This window comes from Neophocaena asiaeorientalis, unplaced genomic scaffold, assembly GCF_003031525.2.
Source record: "Neophocaena asiaeorientalis asiaeorientalis breed wild unplaced genomic scaffold, Neophocaena_asiaeorientalis_V1.1 scaffold327, whole genome shotgun sequence".
NCBI lineage: Eukaryota > Metazoa > Chordata > Mammalia > Artiodactyla > Phocoenidae > Neophocaena > Neophocaena asiaeorientalis.
Genome location: NW_020174560.1, coordinates 6,236,007 through 6,257,345, shown reverse-complemented (window position 1 = coordinate 6,257,345; position 21,339 = coordinate 6,236,007). Strand labels below are relative to the sequence as shown.

The 21,339-nt window shown below is 54.3% G+C and overlaps 1 protein-coding gene across 1 annotated transcript in view; it reads left to right on the top strand.

The window, feature by feature from the left end:
- The window catches only part of TBX4 (T-box transcription factor 4), a 25,740-nt gene extending 6,998 nt beyond the window's left edge, over positions 1-18,742 (top strand). The window contains exons 4-9 of the mRNA XM_024757630.1: positions 2,976-3,095; positions 4,336-4,483; positions 14,655-14,807; positions 15,736-15,824; positions 15,957-16,192; positions 18,111-18,742. Of these exons, the coding sequence (XP_024613398.1) occupies positions 2,976-3,095; positions 4,336-4,483; positions 14,655-14,807; positions 15,736-15,824; positions 15,957-16,192; positions 18,111-18,742 (1,378 nt within the window). The remainder of the gene's footprint in view (positions 1-2,975; positions 3,096-4,335; positions 4,484-14,654; positions 14,808-15,735; positions 15,825-15,956; positions 16,193-18,110) is intronic.
- Positions 18,743-21,339: the final 2,597 nt, after the last annotated feature.

The following is a 21,339-nucleotide window of genomic DNA, read 5'->3' as shown; positions in this document are numbered from 1 at the left end:
CCCCCACAGGTGATGGTTTTCAGGTACATTTTCTTTTGGTCCTAAATCACAGAAGCAATTTACAACTCACTCTATGGTTTCATCTGTTTCAATAGAGAAGACCTTTACAGGGCGGGGTGAGCCCAGAGGAAGCCACAGCTCCCAGTTCAGCTTCCTGAGGCCTGCCCTCCTGGTGAACACTCCCATGCCAGGCCTCTCGGCTCCAACCTTGGACCCTCTGGAACCAAGGGCAGATGCCCTCAGCTTGGGCAGGAGGCCTGCAAGGCTGGAGGAGTGTGTGCTTCAGCTGCACACGTAGCCTTTCCCGCACACTAGGCAGGACCTTCATCCTCTGGAGCCCGCTAGGTGGGGAAATGATAGTGCCCAGGGTCCCCACTGGGTGTGTTCTCCATGGCCCAGAAGGAGCCACCAAACTGGACGCTAACAGAGACGGAGATACCTGTCTCCATGAAGGCAGCGGTGCTCACCTGGCCAGCTCAGGCCAGCTCAGCCTGGAACAGAGGACTTTTGAGCTCCCCATTCAAACCACAGATCTCATCGTCCCTCCTGATTTCTGAGGGCAGTTGCCATAGGAAGAGGGACAGGCAGGGCAGTGGCTAGGAGACACCTTCCTTCCCTGCCCCAACTTCCTTAAAACCTCCTGGAGGCTGTTATCCATCAGGAATCTGGTCCACGGTCAGCTTCCAGGAGAGGCCAAATCACGGGACACCAGCCCCGTGCCTTGGGAGGCCGAGGACAGGCTCCTTGCCAGCCTTCTCAAAAGCACTAGTCATGTCTGCCTGGCCTCCTGAGCTGCTGAGGTGAAGTACAGTAGGGGGTAGAAGGGCAAGGGCAGGACCCCATACCCCGCTCTCAGCCTAGGTTATGAAGACCGTTGAAGTGGCAGCGGACAGTTTTCTCCTGGCCCCCTTTGTGGATGCTGGTTGGGGGGAGCGGGGGGGGCGGGGAAAGCTGTGCCTGCCCTCTGCTGTCGCCACCTGGAGTGATTATAGGAGAAGCAGGCTGAGTGCAGGGCACTGGTACCAGGCCAACCCTAAGCCCAGCCAGGGCTGCCCCACTCTGTGGCTGTTTCTGTGGCAGTTACAAAATGATAGCCTGCAGGGGACGGGGTTCTTGGCCTTCCCCCAGGGAGGCGGGAGCTGAGCTAACTGCTGCCTCCCTCTCCTTCAGCCCGAGGCCACCTGGAGAGAGGCTGGGCCAGGAAGGGGGTGGTGCAGGCTCCAGCTGTGCCCCAGGGCCGGCTGGGCAGGGGGCTGGTAAGCAGGAGGCAGCATTGGGTTCCTGGGGAGGGGGTTGGGTGGACATTTGAAAACGCTTACAATTGACATCTGAGACAAATTCTTCCACACGGTTTATGAGTCCCTAGACTTGCCGCTAGAACTGCCCTCCTCTCTCCAGGCGCACACGCACGCACTCCACCGTGTACGCAAGCACATGTGCTCGTGCACACACACGGTCACACAGCTCCCGCACCCCTGGCCCACCGCAGCACTCATGGGCCTGCCCTCCAGCGAGAGAGGGTGCACGGGCTGGGGCACCCTCCACCTCAGGGTCCTGGCCTGGGCTTGCCGTAGGGTCTGCCACCTTGTGGGGGCCTGGATCCCTCTGGAAGCCCTGCTCTGTCAAGGTAAGCTGGTTCCCTGTCGACAAAATGGGGGACTCCAATCATCTGTTTGAGGTGTTTAAGACAGCTTCTCCTGAGGGTTCCCGTGCTGTCTCTCAGCTTCATGAGAGCCGGAGGACCCCCTGATGGCTTTCCCAGAGCTGCTTGGGCTTCTACCAGCTCAGGGGATTTGGCTCCCAGTGGCCTTAGTGTCTTCAGTTAGGTTTGGCTTCTGCCTCTCTCTTGGGGACATCTTTGGGGGAGATCAGCTAGGAGGGGGTGGGAGCATCTGAGGAGGACTGAGGAAGTTCCCCTCTGAGGAAGTCCGGTGTCAGGGACCTGGTGACCAGAGGAGGGTACCCCGCAGGTATGGGTACATGCTGTTGTATGTTTGGTGTGCTGAGGTCTGAGGAAGCTCTTCTCTAGAATGTTTCCTGAGCCTCAGCGTCCTGGACAGTTTCATCATGGGCTGCAGGACCTGGAAAACTTTCTGCTTTTTTGCTGACTCTATTTTCATAGAGGTAGGTCATACCACTGGCCTGCGGAGGAAGGAGTGCAGTGGGGGTCAGTGGTAAGAGCTGTAAGTGGACTCATTTAATCCACGCAGCAACCTATGAGATTGGTAGTCCCATTTTAGAGATGAGGAAACCAAGGCATAGAGAGATCCAAGCAAGCTGGCCAAGGCAGCATGCTGTGTCAGTGGTGGGGCCAGGCTGTGGACCATGGCAGGGAGGTTCTAGAATCCGTGCTCTACTCCTCAGGGCTCCTAGACTGACTTTCCCCGACACCCAGTTAGTGCGCACAGGCCCAGGCAAGGCATTCACAGGGATAAACACCTCTGCTAAACACACAGGAGGCATCCAGAGAGCGAGCAGCAGCTCTGCTACGAGTTGGTTTGAGGTCTGGGGGTTTCCATAGAGACATGACCCAGAGTAGGCATCTCATTGATCATGGAAGCAGCTGACAGGGACTTCCAGGTCTTCTGCTCTGGGCCCCTGTAATGCCCCCTCACCCCCACCCCAGAACTTTCATTGTGTATGGATGACAGACAGGAGGGAAATTAAGGCAGGCTGGTTGGTGTTGAGATCCTCTCTCACATCCTGACCAGAGTCTCTGTGCTTTAGCTGCTCACAGCCACAGACTGACAACTGCAGGGGCTCAGAGGGAGCAGCTTGTGCAGCCCTTTCCTCGTAGAGGGGGAGGCTGACCACAGAGGGAAGCAACTTACCCAAGGTCACAAAGCTCTGACCAGTGCCGAGACCTCTTGCTAAAGGGGCAGTGCCTCTTAAGGCCTTCTGTCCCCTCGCCCACTCTGTGCCACCTCTCCTGGTGCTCTGTCCACGCCTCTGCGTCATCTCTCGGCTTCCCCCAGGCGGATGTTCCCCAGCTACAAGGTAAAAGTCACAGGCATGAACCCCAAGACCAAGTACATCCTACTGATCGACATTGTCCCTGCGGATGACCACCGCTACAAGTTCTGTGACAACAAATGGTAAGAACCCGGGACCCTCACATCACCCGCCTTCCCACTCGCACACCCATCCCCATCTGACGTTTGGCCCAGGGACTTACCAGTTAGTCCCAGTGATTGGCCAGATCCGCAGCCTTGGGCGCCGGGCCTGCTGAGGCTACAGGGTCATCAAATGTTCGCACACCTGCTGCTGGTGGGGCAGGGGCTGCGGCTGAAAATGAGCTGCAGTGTTTGGGCTTTTGGTGGATTTCAAGGGTCTGTGCTCTCCCCACAGCTATGGACGAACAGGGTGGGTGCCTGTGCTTTGGGGTGACAGATGAGCCCCAGCACTGGGCAGGTTTAGGCTCTAGCAGTGCTGTGCTCAGGAAGGGGGGCAGAAGATGGAAGCCACTTTCCTTGGGGGCTTTGGTATTCCATAGTTGGGGCCCAGTTACCTGGGCTGTGGCATCTCTCTCCTGTTCCTCCACTCATTTGCTCTTTGGCCGCAGAGCCTTCCCTCTTATGCTGTGCCCCCCATCCAGAGAGAGCAGTCAGGTTGAAGGACGAAACCAAGCTGGGACTGGGTGAAAAAACGCTGGGCTGCTTTTCCTGAGGCCATCCCGTTAGTACCCTGTCTGCCCCCAGAGCCCAGGACAGCGCCCAGGGAGAGAGAGGGATGAATGAATCCACAGTCCAGGACGTGGGCTCAGCGGTGGATGAGTAATAGGGCTGCAGAGCCTGGACCCGGGAGGCCAGATTCGGTGGTCAGGTCCTGCCAAGGGCTTGTCTCTGTTCTGTCTCTGGGCTGGAACAGCACTCAGAGCAGCTTCTGGCTCAGGGGACAGCTACCAGTTCATTTCTTATGTTTGTTTTTGGGGCAAGCAATTTGAAAATTGTCTACATCCTCTGAGAAGCTACCTCCAAACTTATAACATTTAAAAATTGTAAATATAACACATACATGGAAGTGCCTAAATCTCCCCACAACATACTTGTGATTAGCCCCATTCCTTCAAGTAAATCATCACATGTCTCTGTAATCTCACTTTCTCTTTCTTATTGCGGTGAAATACAGGAGGTTCAGAAACGCTCTTCCTCCCCAGCACTCTTTCCTCTGTCCCTCCCTCTTACCCCCAAAGCCCTAAATTGACAGTCTGATAGGACCATCGGTGATTTGTTTCTCAGGTCTCTGGGAATTTGCTCTCAGAGGGGACAGAGAATCTGGGCTCCCCCAGGCTGCAGGGCAATCAACTGCTCTGGCTTCTCCATGCTCTGTTGGCAGGATGGTGGCAGGGAAGGCTGAGCCGGCCATGCCCGGAAGGCTCTACGTTCACCCGGATTCTCCTGCCACTGGGGCCCACTGGATGCGGCAGCTGGTCTCCTTCCAGAAGCTGAAGCTGACAAACAACCACCTGGACCCCTTCGGCCATGTAAGCATGGGACTGCCTGGCCTTGAGGGCGAGTCCTGGGGCAGTGTTGGGGATGGGCCGGTCCGGGGATCTGGGCTCTGGAGAACCCATTCTCGGGACCCAGCTCCAGGCCGGTTTGTGGAAGGAGCACAGGGTCTGAGTCCCACAGCAGAACATCCTTCCCCTAGCACTTACTGGCTGGGTAACTTTGGGCAAGTCTCTTAGCCTTTTTGCACCTTGGTTTCCTTGTCTAGAGCATGGAGATGACCATGTGAGAATTAAATGAGAGATTACGCGTGAGGTACTTTGTACCTAAGAGGCTCCAAATAAATGGCAACAACGACGATGATGGACCAAATCTCAGCTTCAGTTTCCCCAAATCTGGCCTTGCTGGAGCCTAAGACAAGTAAACCTTCTTGAGAAAGAGTCACTGATGGGTTCCGAAGCCTGTCTCTGGCGTGTACCGTCTGCCTGGCCCGGCAGCCACCTGCCCTGGAAGGGAAGGCCTCGCTCTGGCTCCTGTGTCAGCGCCTTCCTGGCCTTGCCCGGGACCTGGCTGTCACAAGAGAGGTTCTGGAGCCCCAGGGATCCTGCCGCTGATGCCCCATCCAGGCTGCTGAAGCTCATTCTTTCCCCCGTCTGTCCCTGGCAGGCCCACAAAAGCTTTTTATGTGGAAATTTTTAGCTCAAGTGTGTGGCAAACAGAAGCCTAGGGACCTGGTGTCATCTGCCAGGGAGCAGGCCTCGCCCCTCTAGGCTACCCATGGTTACCCTGGAAACGCAGGGTGTGGTGTGGTGGAGCGGGTGCTGTCGAGGCTCCTAGACGCAGTTGCCCCGGCTGCACCCATAACACTCATACTGTCCATGTGGATGGTGGTGGGGAAGCAGGGGTGGGCGCTGTGCAGGCGTGTGCCTCTTTTATGCCTCAGTTCTATTTCTGGGGAGCTGTGCGCAAATCAGAATTCTGTGAATCATAGTTCCTTATGGAAAATGCCAGTGATGCTTCATTTCTGATTGATCGGTGTGTAACTGGCAAGCAGCTCTCAGTTCTCATTTTCTCAGAGTCTGTTCAGTTCTCTTCTGGGTCACTGGTGATCTATAAACCAGCAATTAGGAGAATGCTTCATTAACATAATAAACTCCTGACTTATCTGTTTTGCGAGCGGCATGGGCTTCCCCGTGCAGGGCAGGCAGATGCCGTTGGGTGTGTGACAGAGACCTGCAGGTGTGCATGGTGACGTGTACTCATGTAGCCCCAGCCTCTCCCAGGGGGCAGAGACAAGCCACCATCCAACAGGAAGGGTCAGCCAAGCCCCCACCTCTCAGAGCACAGGGTCTTTTAACCGAGGGCCAGAGGGGCCTCCCATTCTGGCCAAGACTTTGCTCCTGGTCAGCTCCTACCTGGCCTCCTCTGCTTGGCCAGGCTGTGGGATCAACCTCAAAAGGTTAGCGAGGGCCTCGATGGTGGGAAGTGGGAAGCCACATCTCTGCCCATGATTGCACACACACGCAGACCCCAGGGGACAGACCACTGCGGTGAACACAGAGCTTGGCGGAAGCTGGATCTTTGGGTAAGTGACCAGAAGTACCCAGGGAATCGAAGCTCTGGAGAATTTTGGATGCACAGCTTGCTATCATGGTTCCCAGCTGCAGGGATGCCTCTGAAGACTTCTCCACCTCCCTGGCCCCCTGCAGAATGTGGCAGGGGAGAGAGTCAGGTGGTTGAAAAGCTGGGATTTTTAGGAATCAGGAGACCTGGCCTTCATAGCCCAGCAGTAGGTTTCCCAGCCTGCCTTGTGTCTGGTGGCTCTACTGGAGTCCATAAGAGGTTTGCAATAACCCTGCATATAGTCTGGGCCAGTGGGGCTGCTTGTTGGGCTCGTGACATTGGAGGTGCCCCTGGCTACACTCGCCGTGCCTGCCTGGGGCTCTCCTCTCCTCGGCAGGAGGGACGTTCCCCATACTAACTCAGCTTCCTGCCTGGAGGGTTTGGGTTCAGAGCATCTTCCTTCTCCCCATCCCCGAATTTATCCAGCACTTGCAATCTATTAGTTACAACACCCGTTGTGGGGTGGCAGGGCTCAGGGAGATGAGGTGCTTGTCTCAGGAGCTGGGAGTAAAGAAGCAGAGTGTGGACCCCTGCCTTCTGATGCCTAGTCCCGCGCTCCTTTGGCTTCTCCACCTGTCTTCCCGTACCCGGGGCTTGAGCTGTCAGATCTTCAGCAATTTGGAGCATCACTGGAGAGGGAGCAGCCTTTGACCATGCAGGCAAGGGCTGTGGAGGATGAGCTAACTTCCTCGACACGTCAAGGGAAAGTGGCCCATTTGAACCTTGGCTTTCTGCTCCTTGGTCTGTGCCACCTGGAGTGGTGAGCTCTCCCAGTCGCCCTTCTTGGTGCAGGAGCCTGGGAAAGAGCCATCTTCTACTGAGAACTTGCCCCAGACAAGTCCTTCTGCACAGCTCACCTCCACACTTGCAATTTTTCCTAAAAGCTTCCAGACCTCAGGGAACTTTCTCCAGCCAAATGGACTGTGGACTTTCCCCTTGGGTCAGCTCAGAGATTTTAGCAGCTGTCTCCCATTTACAGACTTCCCCCAGGAGAAGGGCCCAGAGTCCAGGAACCCCTCCGGCCACAGGGCCACATGCTCTGAAAAGACAGGGTTGGCTTCTGACTAGAAAACTCCTGTGGGTTTTTGCTGTGAGTCCAGGAAAGCCCTCTGTTCTTGAGGGGTGGGTTCAGCGTGTGACCCCTGGGTTCTGGGTGTAAGCCTAGGGGCAGAGGACGGGCAGGCGGAAGGGGCAGAAAGGATCAGGGGGCTGGGGCCGGGCTGGGCTGCTCCAGTTCAGCTCCACTGCTGTGGCTCCACTGGCTACAGAGGACGCCTGCCATCCTCCCCTCCTACTTGCCAACCCCTCCTACTCCTAGCAGGGTCCTGTGCCAGGTGACCACGTGATGGGAAGAGAAGCTGCTTCGGGAAATTGAAGAGGGCCTCACTGGGGTGGGGCCTGGGTCCTGCAGCGGGACATGGAGGTGGCTGGCACGTGGGTCTTACTTTTCTCCTGATCTGGAGGCAGGGAGGGGATGGCTGCAGTGAGGGTAGCGGCCATGGCTCACGGGCCCAGCCGCTCCGCGGCATGTGGGATCTTCCCGGACCGGGGCATGAACCCGTGTCCCCTGCATCGACAGGCAGACCCCCAACCACTGCGCCACCAGGGAAGCCTGAAGATTAGCTTTTGATTTTGGGCATAGTAGGTCTCACTGTTCCAGAGGCAAAATTAGCCCCGGACTGGGGGTGTGGGCTCCCAGGCCACAAAGTGGCACATGCACCATCCCCTCAGTGTGTTTCCTTCTCCAGCCACAGGCCTCTTAGCCTAGTTCGTTACTGCTGAGCCTTGGAATCCAAGCTCAAATGCCACATCTTCAGGGAGACGGTTCAGGGTCCCCATTATATGCTCTCAGAGCACCATGCACCTTTCTGTCCAAGTACTTACCACAGTTATAATTTTATACTTATTTGTCAAATTTGTTTTTGAATAGGAAATACATTCACATGGTTTAAAAATCAATCAATGAATAAATAAAACACGTCTGCAATGAGACATTTCCATCCCCTGGTTCCCCATCCACCTAGTTTTTTCCAGCTCTGGCCACAGGTAACCATTGTTACTAATTTCTTCTCAGTGTTTCTTTTTGCACATGCAGGCAGAATACAGAGTCTCAAATCCCTTCTTTTCCACACAAAAGGTAACATGCTGTAAACACTTTGCACCTTGCTTTGTAAACTTAGTGTATCATGGAGATCATTCCAGTCACGTAGAGCTGCCTCATTCCTTTTTATACAGCTGTATAGAGTTTCATCATGTGATCGTTCCATTAATTATGTAGCCAGTCCTTATTGAAGGAATTAGATGTTTTCCTATATTTGCTCTTTTGATTAAGCTTGTACATATGTCGTTTTATACCTATGGCAAGTATTCTTTCTGATAAATTGCCTGTTCAAGGGGTGCTTGGATTTGCAATTTGTAATTCTGCCCTCCACTGGAGTCCCAGTGATGTGTATTCCCACCATCACTGTAGCCTCACGAACATGGTGGGAGAGAACGGTTTGGATCTTTGCCAGTTTGATGGGTGAAATATAGATGTCAGTTTTAGTTTCAATTTATATTTCCTTTATTATGAGTGAGATTAAGCATTTTTTTGTGTGTGTGGTAAGCGGGCCTCTCACTGCTGTGGCCTCTCCCACTGCGGAGCACGGGCTCCGGACGCGCAGGCTCAGCGGCCATGGCTCACGGGCCCAGCGGCTCCGCGGCATGTGGGATCTTCCCGGACCGGGGCACGAACCCGCATCCCCTGCATCGGCAGGCGGACTCCCAACCACTGCGCCACCAGGGAAGCTCCTAAGCATCTTTTTTATATGTATCTCCTCTTCGGTCCTTATCCTTTGCTCATTTTTCTCTTAGATTTTTTTTTCAATCACCTATCCATTCTAGGAGCTTTTATAAATTAGGAAGATTTCGCTCCTACTCTGGGATGTCGAATTGCTTATATGTTTTCCCCGTTTGTCACTTGTCTTTTGGTTTGGCCTATAGTGGTATTCCTACACAGAAGTTTTTGATTGAATGTGTTGGTCTTTTCTCTGTGGGTTCTGGATTTTGAGTAATTGAAAGTCCCTCTCCACTCTTTACTTATAAGGGAGTTTGCTTGTGTTTTCTTCTAGTATTTTACAGAATTATTATTACACTTTAACCATTGATCCTTTTGGAATTTATTCTGGCATTCCATATGAGGTGTGAATCCAACTTTTTTTTTTTTTTTTCTAGAGAGCTATCCAGTGGTTCCCAACACCAATAACTGACTAGTCCCCTTTGCTCTCTGGTTTAGGATGCCTTATTTCTGTACACTAAATCCCCTTCTGAATCTGTGTCTGTTCGTGTGCCAGTGCCTTAACTGTTGAGACTTCATAATAGGTTTTAGTGTCTGGCAGGCTTGGTCCCCCTGCATTGCTCTTTTTTTTCAGAGTTTTCTTGGCTGGTCTTGTCTATTTTTTTATATGAGCTTTAGAATCAGCTTGTAGTGTTGAGAAAGAAACTTGCTTGTATTTTTATTAGAATCACTTTAAATTATAAATTTACTTAGGGAGGATTGATAGGGATGCCTTTGTCTTTGTTGAAGTCTGATTTTTGTCCTTCAAAGGCGTATTCAGGTTTTCTTCCCGAGGTCCTACACATTTGCTGCAAGCTGTTTCATCTTGTTTGTTACTATTATCAATGCAGTTTGGGGTCCACTACTTTTTCTCACCACTGATTTTTGCTTGATTTTTGGATTACCATGTGACTTCCCCACTGGACGGTAAACCGTGAGGCTTTTCATCACCATTGTGCCCTGGTGCCCGGCAGTGTGAGTGGTGGTGAGCAGTGAGTGAGTGAACCTGCTGACGGGGGGATTATTTAGACAGAGAAGGCACTTCCTCCACTGGAGGCTGATGTCCCCCCAAAGCATATGCCAGCCAGCAGGGACCCAGAACCATTGGTCTCCCTCTTTTCCTCCCACATTTGCTGAGCCCTGACAATGTGCCATGCCTTGCCGGGCGCTCTGGGACATAGACCACCCGTCCGGCTCCAGACTGGGCCTCACCCTCCCCAGCCACATGGGTGCAGGTGCAGGTACGAGCTAAAGCTCGGAGAGTAGTGATGCCGGCTCTGCTTCCCATCGCTGTCTGAGGTTGGGCAGATGCCTTCCCCCGCTTGAGCCTCAGTTCCTTGCCTGTTAAAATGGGGCTAATAATGATACCTCCTTTACAGGGATGTTGTAAAGGTCAGTTGTGTGATGTGTGTAGAATACTCGTCGCAGGGCCTGGCACAGAGGCTGTGTTCAGTCAACGCTGGCTGTCATTGCTGTGACTGGGAGAGAAGGTGGGAAGGCTGCTGCCCTGGGCGTGAGGCCTCAGGCCTGTCTGGCCCAGGCCTCTTGAATCGGCTGATGGGTTGTCCGACTCAGTTCTAGTCTAGATATTCTTCGGGCCAATCTTTGGGTCTCTCCGGTCTTAGTTTTGTTGTGTTTTTTTCTTTTTTCTCTAAGTTGCAGATCCTATCTCTTTCCTAAACCTCTTTACAGGGCTGGAGGGGGTAAGAAGGATGATGGAGAAGGTCGTCTTAGAAGGTAAAAATGTGATGCAGGAGAAAATTTGGTTTTAATATATGACAAACGGACATTAGCCCCACTTGTTGTGTGGCTAGCATCCAGATACACTGTGCCCTACCATGGGTGACAGGGCCTGGTGAATCCTCATCCCCCGCGGTGTTTGGTTGGAACCTTATCCTTAATTACCGAGCTTGTTGTAGAGAGCAGTGTGTGCTGTCTCAAGGGCCATCTGGAATCTTCCCCGATTCAATCTCCAGCCAGCTGTGTGTCCTTGGGCAAGTCACGTTCCCACTACTCGCCTCCTGTTCCTCGTCTTTACAATTAGGAGGTGAACTAGAATGATCTCGACGGTCTGTCCCTCCATGCCCTGATGTGCTGTGATTCCAACACAGATAAATCTGGGCCTCATTAGCCAAGCACGCTATGGCGATCTCTTGAGGAGATGGATGTTTGGCGCTATCACAATTGTGAAAATAGAACAGGCCTCTGACTTGTAGCCAGAACATAATGAATCCCATTTCTGTAGAACAGTGATGACGACGGGACCAGCCGTGTAGTGGGGTTTTTTGACGTGGCTGGCCCATTTGACCCAACATCCTCTGCAAGAAATATAGATGTGAGATTCTGGCTAAACAGTTTAACGCGGCGCCTGAGGAACTTCCGAGTAAAGCCAGGCGCGAGTCACTGAGGTAGCTTCCCATTCTCCCAGGCCGTCGGGACCGACGCTGTACTTTGTGTCTGCATTGGTTCAATGGGTGGGACTTTCTTCCACACACCTGTCCAAGTTCCAGACTGTCAGAGGCGGGAGGGGTGTCTGGGACCACTTAGTCGAAGGCCTCACTTTACAGATGGGGGACCCCGATGACTGGAGGGGGAGAGCTTGCTCAGGACTTGCAGCTGGTGGGCAGAGATCCATAGACGCTTCCGGGCCTCGCTTGGCTTCTCTGTGGCTGGGATTGGACTCCCCATTGGCCCCTACCTGCCCTTGCAAGTCTGGCAGTTACTCTCTTCCCAGATTTCCCTACCAGCCTGTCTGGTTCCCTCTCCTAGAAGGTGTGTTTGGCAATCTCTCCACCCTTGTCATCCAGGGCCTTGTCTGATAGGCTAAGGATTCGGCCTTTATCCCAGGGGGCAAGAGGGAGCCATCAAAGGTGGCATCGTGAACTTAAGATATTTACTGAGCCCTAAATACTGGCAGGAGTTTGGGGGCCAGCGGACAAGGGAGGCAAAAGGAAGAAGTACAAAGGGCCCTGCTCTCAAGCAATGTACAGTCTTCCTGGATGAGCCAGAAGGTTCTAAGCAAGGGAGTGACCTGATCTGATGTGTAGCAGGTGAAATGGAGAGGAAGTAGATAGAGGCAGGGAGGGGGCTGCCACAGAGCCCAGTGAGAGGCGGCGGGGCCTGAGCCAGGGCTGCGCAGGGGGAATGGAGGAGCCTTTGTTTTACAGGTGGAGTCAGAGGCCTTGGTCACTGATTGGACCTGGAGGTGGGTGACAGTGAGGGGGAGGGGACTGATGATGCCCAGGGCTCTGGCTGGACTGTCACAGCCTGTGACTGCCCAGCTGGCAGAGGAACAAGGTGGGTGCTGCTGTTTGTCCCAAGGTGTCCTTAAGGGACGGCACAGCCTTACTGCATGGTGACTGCAACCTCTCCTTTGGGTTCTGTCCTCCCGTTGTCTGTGTTCTCCCCTTGGGCGCCCCCCACCCCCTGCCAGGAGAGCTGGACTGATGCAGGGTTAGCCCTGCATGTCAGGGGGCTGGAACATGTGAGTGATCATGGAAGGATTGTCTGTGCACATGTTTGATCACTATTTTTGACCTGAAAAGTGCCTTAGAGGTTATCCTGTCTCTAGTGAGCAAAGAAAGACAAGGGAGAAGGGGACAGAGAGTTCGTGGTCGTGGCCCAGGTCTTTCTCCTCCCATATCCTGGTCTCGCACTTACTTGTTCCTGTTTTGAAGTAAAGGAGCCTGGAGGTACAAAAGGTATAAAAGGTGTGGCCCTTTCTCTTGAGGAGTTATAATTTAATTGAAGGGCCAAGAAGAAATGGGAAGCCGCTAGGAAGCAGCACAACAGCCAAGTAGACAATGCATGGAAAGGAAGTTTTCATGAATTGGGAGTTCAGAGCAGGCTTTAGTAGTGTGGGAAGGCTTCCTGGAAGAGTTGGGCCTTGAGATGATAGGCCTAGAAGGTGAGGGAGAATGGGAAAGGGAGATCAAGGCAGCAGAGGGAACTGCCTGTGCAAAGGTGCAGAGGCGGGAATCTGGCATCTAGGCTACCTCCCGGGTAGTCAGGTGCTGGGTCTTCTGGGCACTGGGGTCCTTTGTGGGCTCCTGCAGCGTGGGTACAGTGCAGGGTGACAGAGTAACCTAAAGGGTCTGGGAGGTGCTTCCCAACCCCCAGCCCCTCTCCCGAGGGCCCCCTTCCCAGGCTCCTGGAACACGAAGTCCGTTGAGGCCTCCCCGGGCAGGACTTGTGCCCTGAGGTTTGCTTGGTAGGCTCCCAGCTGGGCAGTGGGTCCCCAGCTGCAGGATGGGATTTGGGATTTGGGGAGCTCTGTACTTGCCCCAAGAGGGTCCAGAGGTTTGTCACTGAGGGCTGAGTGAGGAGTGGCCCGTGCAGAAGAGCTAGTTTCTGCTGGACGGAGCTGCCCAGCCAAACCGAGGAGCCCGGGGAACGTCAGAGCCTACAGCCCAGCTCCTGGGCTACCCACGCCCTTGGCTGAGCCTCTCCCTGGGCTGCCTCTGTCCCCAGGGTGTGAGGAGAGCAGAACCTCGCCAGACGAAGGCTTCAGCCCAGACTTGCCACGGAAGGGCCTGGCTCGGGCCCCTTGCTTGGCACTCTGGTCACTCAGGGGTTAAATGTTTCACCAAGCCTCAGCCCCAGGCGTGGCCCCTGGGAACCTGGAAGGGTAGGAGCCAGCAGAGACAGCCCAAGGGAGGGGCACTCCCTGCGGAGAGAAAGGAGCTCAGAGGGGACCAGCCTCACCCAGCCAGGACAGGAGCCAAAGGGTTAACAAAAGCAGCGGTGCTGATAAAATGCCCCAAACGCCTGGTCCTACCTCCAGTGGGAAGGGCGTCTGGTAAATGTCAACGATAAAAAATACATTTTAATGGCATGTGATGCTGCGCTACCGTGGGGCACAGCCAAATGGAGTGGGTTTGGGGCCACAACTACCGTGTGTTTCTCCCTGGGCTCTGGGCCTAGTCTCCTGGGCTCTTCGCCTTTTGCCCCAGGCATCCTCAAGGGCTGGGGGTGCCTGGGGCCTCTGGGCTTCCTCCTACCTTGGTACCTTGAACTCTAGTCCCTGATGGCACTCCCCTCCTGGCTGAGAGCTGCCTGGGACAGGTCTGAAGGCACAGTGCCTCTGGGTGTCCCCAGTGTCCCCTCAGCAGGCCTCTGTGAATGAAGGAAGGAGTGCCCCGAGGGAACAGGTCGGAAGGCACCATTCTCCTCAGCATCCCCCCTCCCCCATCTTGCAAACTCTGGGCTGTGAAGCTGCTTTTGTTGCTGACAAATGTGAGAGGAGGGGCTGAGCGCCCACCGCTGACAACTCTCCGAAAGGCAGGTCCCTAATAAGTGGGGAGGGGTGAGCAGGGGAAGAAGAGCTGGATAGGACAGGGGGAGGCCCGGGGAAGAGTCATCCTGCCGGCTGCGAGCTGAGGCTCAGAGAAGTCGAGGGACTTGCCTGAGGTCACACAGTGAGTCAGTGGCACCTGGACTTTCGCCTACAACTCAGAATTCCACCAACTGCACTGTGCTGACTTCATTGGGGCTTTTAAATGGTTATGTCCCCATTTCCACACTGAAGGGTCTGTAGCATCCGGGAGGTCCTGGGACCAGGAGTTGGTGCTGGAGCAGAGTCCAAGTGGGGCCAGGGGCCTGGTTCTTCAACCTTCAAGGGAGGTTTGGACCTTTCTGGGCTCAGCCCCTGTGGTCAGGCCCTGGAGCCCGGGTGTGTAGGACAAGGAAAGCCAGCCCCAGGCCAGCTGAATGAGGCCGAAGACAAGAGGGTGGGGACCCGGAGCTCAGAAGAGACCCTTCTCTTCCAGATCATCCTCAACTCCATGCACAAGTACCAGCCGCGGCTACACATCGTGAAGGCTGATGAGAACAATGCTTTTGGCTCCAAAAACACAGCTTTCTGCACCCACGTGTTCCCAGAAACTTCCTTCATCTCTGTGACCTCCTACCAGAATCACAAGGTACAGCACCACCACAGAGGCAGGAAGTGAAGCCCCGATGCAGCAGGGCTGAGGCAGGCAGGGCAGGTGCCTCAGGAACCTGCTAAGCCCCGCAGAGCAGTGAGAAATGGAGTGATGTGCAGGAAAGGAGACCAGATTCCTGAACCCCCAGCACAAAGTAACTGTGGTCTCTGTGCTGGGGATGGACAGAGTTGGCAACTGTAAAGATCGGGAACGTGGAGCTTGCCCTGTGGCTCAGTGCCGGGCCCTTTCGTTCTACAGTCTTCTTCTCCCGGGTGGGATTCTGCACCTGCAGAGAGAAGGAGATGGAACAGGGAGAGGAGCCCTGGGGCACTGCCAGCTGTGTGGGAGCAGGTGACTGAGCCATCTGGAGGCCCTTCCCAGGCAGCGGTCACAGGGTCCTGGCATGTCCTGGCCCACCTTCCACCCCAGGCCGACCACCCAAACAGCCTCCCGATCCCCTCCCGGGCCACTCTCCCCTGCCCCCGCCGTTGCCCACGCCATCCTTCTCAGAAGGCTTTCACATCTGCACAGTGGGACTGGCCAGATCAGGGGAAGGATCTTAGGCAGAAGAGTGACAGAGTCAGGTTTGCATTTAGAAGAGTCACGCAGAACCTGATGCGGCATTTGCACTGGAGGGGGATGATGTGCAGGGGAAGCTGCTACAGGCCGCCGGGAGAGGATGATGAGGGGCTGAATCGAGGTAGCACAGCGGGCGGGAGAGCGGGAGACAGAACCAGAGGTTCTGCCGCAAGTGGAAGGGATAGGAGCTGGCCACGTGAAGGGCAAGGCCAAGGAGGCCTCAGCAAGACGCAACTTCTCCAGACACTGCCGGGGGTTCCAAATGTGCCTGGGATAAGGGAGGAGGGCCAGAGGCCAGCCCAGTCCTCTCCCCGCAGTGACTCTACCGTGTATCCTGTCCTGACAGATCACACAGCTGAAAATTGAGAACAACCCTTTTGCCAAGGGGTTCCGGGGCAGTGACGACAGTGACCTGCGCGTGGCCCGGCTGCAGAGGTGGGGCTGCTCCGGCCTGGGGGTGGGGCGGGTGGACCGGGTGGCCCGGGTTCAAGCACAGGGACTCCGTAACCCTCAAGGTATCTCCACTCCCTTCCCGTGTCCCGCTGACTGTCCTCCCCTCTCCTCCAGCAAAGAATATCCCGTGATCTCCAAAAGCATAATGAGGCAGAGGCTCGTCTCCACCCAGCTGGCATCCAAGCCTGACGTCAGCCCCCTGCATGGGGCTCACCAGGCGCTCCAGCACTACCAGTACGAGAACGGGGCTCACATGCAGTTCGCTGCGGCTGAGCCCCAGGACCTTCCCCTCAACACCTTCCCAGCCCAGAGGGACTCCAGCCTCTTCTATCACTGCCTGAAAAGACGAGGTACCTCTCTCCTGGTCTAGAAGCCCTGGAGGGTCGGGGGGTGACACTCTCCCCACAGACACTCCCCACTGCACATGTGATCACGCATCGGTGCACACACACACACACACACACACACACACACACACACCTGGTTATTGTGTGGCCTGGGAGAGCGAGCCTAAAGTGTTGGGGACCGTGGCCAGGCTCAGTGCAGGGATACGCTTCTTGCTTTCCACGCAGCCCTCCGAACCCTCACAGGCAGCTTGCGGCCTTGGTGTCCCCAGACACCGGTACCCCTCCCTGGCCCCAGGTGCTGCTTTCAGCGGGGTGGGCAGAGGACACGAGTCAGCCAGGCTCTGTCTCTAGGTGTGGGAGGAGGTGGAAGCGTCACAATCCCAAGGTTTCCACTTAGGGAGGCGACCTCCATCCTAACACAGGGAGTCCCCAGCACAGGCTCCCCACCACATCACACCAGATCTGCAAAGGCTTCTTGAAAGTGGCAGGGAGCTGTTGTGGATGCAGACTGGGGACCAGGAAGACAGGCAACAGACTTGTCCGTGCTGGCTTCTTTGTGAGGAAGAGGAGCCCTGAGCCGAGAACCAGATGTGCTCTGGTGCCAGGTCTCGATTTTTCCCTCTATAAAATATGAATGATCAGTGTTATTACACCAGAAGTCCTCACAGGGCCACTGAATTGTCTTGGGAATGAGTTTGGGGACTTTTGCTTGCAATCCAGAATGTTCTCTCAGCCCAGCTCCTAGGGACCAGCCAGGCAGGCCCCTGAGTACCCACCACACCAGGTCTAGTAGAACTAGTGACCTAGAGCAGGGGCTGGCAAACTGTGGCCTCTGGACCAAATCTGGCCTGCTGTCTGTTTTTGTTCAGCCTGTGAGTCATACAAAATGGTTTTTACATTTTAAATAGTTGAAAAAAGTCAAGACTCTTTCGTGATACATGAGCATTATATGAAATTCAAAGTTTGGTATCCATAAATAAAGTCTTATTGGAACACAGCCAAACACATTTATTTACCTACTGTCTGTGGCCTCTTTCCTGTTGAGAATCCCTAGAGAAAACAGAAGGAGGGAGACCAAGACAAGCGACCCGACAAGTGTTCTTGAATTCGTTGAGTGGGCTGCCGCCCAAGTCCTCAGGCCTGGGTCATCCCTGTATCCCAGGGGAGCCCATGCTCGTCCAGAGACTCAAGCCCTCATGCTCGAGGATGTTGAAAGACACACATCCGTGGTTTGGAGCAGTTAATGTCACGTTTCCTGAGACACAGTATTAGCTTAGCCTTAAAAGTACTAGTCACCTTTTACTTATTAACAGCTCCATTTCTTAATTGTGTAAACGCTGTTATGTTGGAATCTGTGTAATTACAATCTGATGGGACTTCTTTGAACACACGTAGGGTTTACTTCCTCCTCTAAAAGCAATAGAAGCGTGCCTGTGAGTAGCTTTGTCTTGCTAAAGCCTTCCTGGGAGTGGAGGATTGAGGCTGAAGCATCGAGGCTTTACTTTTCTGGCTAATTCAGGCAGATGTAGCCTCCGGGCCCGGTTTGGGCTGGCAGTGGCTTGCACTTTCCTTGGCCAGGGTGGGCCTAGCCTAAGAGCGCCAGTGCACATTGAGGCCTCTTACCATCCCCAAGAGTCAGGGTGGCAAAGGATCAAAGCTATACACTGCCTGGCTAAACACATCACTCAGTGTCCAGTGATGCAGTGTGCCCCGTGGCCTTTGAGCGTGGTCCATGATCGGACCACTTCTTGGCTGCGGCCGCCTTTGAAAAGCTGTAGCTGATTAAAATGGTTCTGGGAGTGCCGTGGTAGCGTGGGGCGGTGGGGGCCCTGAATGACAAGGAAGGGCTGTCCTAGCGTCCATTTCGGGGCCCTGGGCTGGCGGAAATGGCTCTTCCTGAGGTTTCTTTGTCTTCCGGCAGACAGCGCCCGCCACCTGGACTTACCCTGCAAAAGATCTTATCTGGAAGCTCCCACTGCAGTGGGGGAGGATCATTATTTCCGGTCTCCCCCTCCCTACGACCAACAGATGCTGAGCCCCTCCTACTGCAGTGAGGTGACCCCACGGGAAGCCTGCATGTACTCAGGTTCAGGGACCGAGATCGCCGGTGTGTCCGGGGTGGACGACTTGCCCCCGCCCCCACTGAGCTGTAACATGTGGACGTCAGTGTCGCCGTACACGAGCTACAGCGTTCAGACCGTGGAGACTGTGCCTTACCAGTCCTTCCCCACGCACTTCACCGCCACCACTATGATGCCCCGGCTGTCCCCCATCTCGGCTCCGAGCTCCCAGCCGCCCGGAAGTGCCCACTTCAGCGTCTACAATCAGCTCTCACAGTCTCAGGTCCGAGAGCGAGAGCGGGGGCCCGGCGCCTCCTTCTCGAGGGAGCGCGGCTTCCCCGGCACCGGCACCGCGTGCGAGCGGAAGCCGCCCTCGCCGCACCTGAATGCTGCCAACGAGTTTCTCTACTCGCAGAGCTTCTCCTTGTCCCGGGAAGCCTCCTTACAGTATCATTCAGGAATGGGGACTGTCGAGAACTGGACTGACGGATGACTCTCAGGGCCCGCCCACAGCCCCAGTACCGGGTTGACCCAGCATTAACCTCTGAGGGTGGCGTGCACTACCAAGAAACACAGGAAGGTATCATAAAGGGTGGGGTGCGAGTGCGCGTGAGCGTTTCTTTGGAGGGCATCTATCTTCTGACATAAGACTGAGGCCATGACAAAGGAAAAAACACACTATCTCGGACGTGATTTTGGCTGCAGGACCTGGATCCACTGTTATCTGATATCTCTTGACATGCCCATGGGTGGGATGGGAGTGGAGAGTTCAGGTGGTGAGGTCTCTCCCGCGGGGGAAGTCGGGGTGGGAGGGGTCTCTGCACATCTTAAGAGTCCTGGCCTTGCAAGGGAGCTGAGAATCTTGTTTTGGGAGCAGGAGGCCCATTCCTTTGGCTTCCGGAGATTCTGTGAGACCACCTGAGAGGTGGGCTCAGCTAAGCCACGAAGCCCTTCTGGGAGAGGAGCGCTGACTGCTCAGTTAGTGGCCCGGAAATTGATCCCCGGAGCTCTGAGGTCTGAGGGACAATTTTTAGAGAGAGAGTCATGGGCTAAGTGCCACCTGATGGGTATTAAAACATTGCTTTTTCCTTCAAGAGGAGGGAAAACACAACCAGTAGCATCTCTGGCATCATTCAGGTTTTCTTATAACGTACAAAGCCCTTGCCCCTCCGTCCCCAGTGTGCAGCCCCTCACCCTCCCTGGTACATAAGACTCACCTCTCAGGCCCCACCTGCGTCCTACTGCGGCCAGTAGGAAGCGCACTTGACCTGGCAGTGTCCCCAGGAGACCACACTGGAGCTGCTGCCCAGCAGCTCTAGAGCCCGTTCTGCTCCCAGGAAATCCTCGCCTCTGGAGCAAGAAAGCCCAACAGGAATAAAAATGAGAATTCAGAAGACATTCATTTCTTCCAGTGAATTCAGCCAGTGAGCTCAGAGGAGCAAGGATAATTCTTCTCCAGGGAGGTGGATCTCGTCCTCAGCTCAGCTCTTTAGCATTGGAAGTCACCAGACCGTCCCTGTGGCTGGTGTGAACTCTGTAATCAAATTTGGGAAATCACTAAACTCTTTGCATGCTGAATAGCTATTTATATATTATATAAATAAATAAATAAAATAAAATATATAAATATATATATCTCACAAATGCAGGCCACATGTCCAATTCAGCTTTGCTTTTTTACAAATGAATAAACTTAATAAAATGAACATTGGAGAGGGTGTTTGGAAAGACATCTATTTAAATCTTTATTACACATTTGAGGTTAAAAACAAAGAATGGTTTAGATAAAACGTACAGATAAATAATTATATATAAACACACACACACTACAGATTACACTTTATTAGAAGACACATTAGCTAACGGGATGTGGAACTTCACGTGTTTTGTTATATAGCATGGACATTTTATTTTACATATCGGAACATAAAGCCATTTTACAACTGAGAAGTGTGTGGGTGCTCTTTACTCCTGACTTGTCATTTCCTGGCTCAGCAATGGTCTCTGCTTCCCCTTTGCTCATATATTTCCTCAAGGGTCAGGTGGAGCCCTTAGTGCCTCTGCGCATTTGTTCCACGGAGCCTCTGAGCTCAGAGTGAAGTCATTTAGGACCAACGGAGCAACTGTACCTTTGATCTCATGCTGCTCCCCAGACGATGGACCTGGATTCCAGGGCCCGCAAAGACCCCAGACGGGCAGGGCAGACAGTACGCAAGGATCTGTCACCTTTTAGTAGTGGACGTGCAACCTGGTGGTTTGGGGGAGATGGGCTCCCAGGTGGGGAGTTCTTGGTGGGATTTGTGCAGCTACCTCAGAGAAGGAACTGAAGAGCAGGTTGGAGTCAGAGCCCAGGGCTTCCTGGAGCAAGCAGTCAGCTATGTGAGCCCATCAACCACCTGCACCCCCAGGGGAGGAATCCAGGCCTGGCAGAGACCTCCGCCTGTCTACCCCTCTGCCAGATCCCTGACGCTGGCCTCAAGATGGGGGTGGGATAAAAGGAGACAAAGTCCAGTCCAGGTTCACCCTCCTCGATGAGAAGAGAAGCTGGTGTCGGAAGGCATGTTGGGTCTCCCTCCTCACAACCCCTTGCCTCTTGCTCCCTCCCCTCATGGCTCCTTTTCCAAAGCTGCTCCCTGTCACCCACCATCTCCAGGAGCGAGCCATGAGAAGAGAAGGCAAGGGTAAGGGATGCCCTTTCAATCTGGTCCTCACCAGGATTAAGATGAGATTTCCTGCTGGGTAAAAAGTCAACCTTGTCTCCTGTTTCCCCAGGGTCCTGCCCTTGTGGCCCTGGGTTGCTCTCTGGCTGGACTCCTCCCTGCAGAAGGAGGCCAAGCTCCTTTTTTCCCTTTGCTGTCGGCTCCCACCTTGGGCTTGTTGGTCACAGAGAAAAACTTAACTTGGCTCAGGAGACAGGGAAGAGGGGGGTTCTTCCTAACCCACACCTGCACTGCTCTTTTCTTTCTGGGTGAAGACAGCATTCTGGGATACTCTATACCTTCTACAACCACGTGTAGGGGGCTGGGAGCTAGATGTATGTCCCAGGCTCTCTCCAGACACACAGTTGCCTGACTTGGAGGTAAAGAAAGC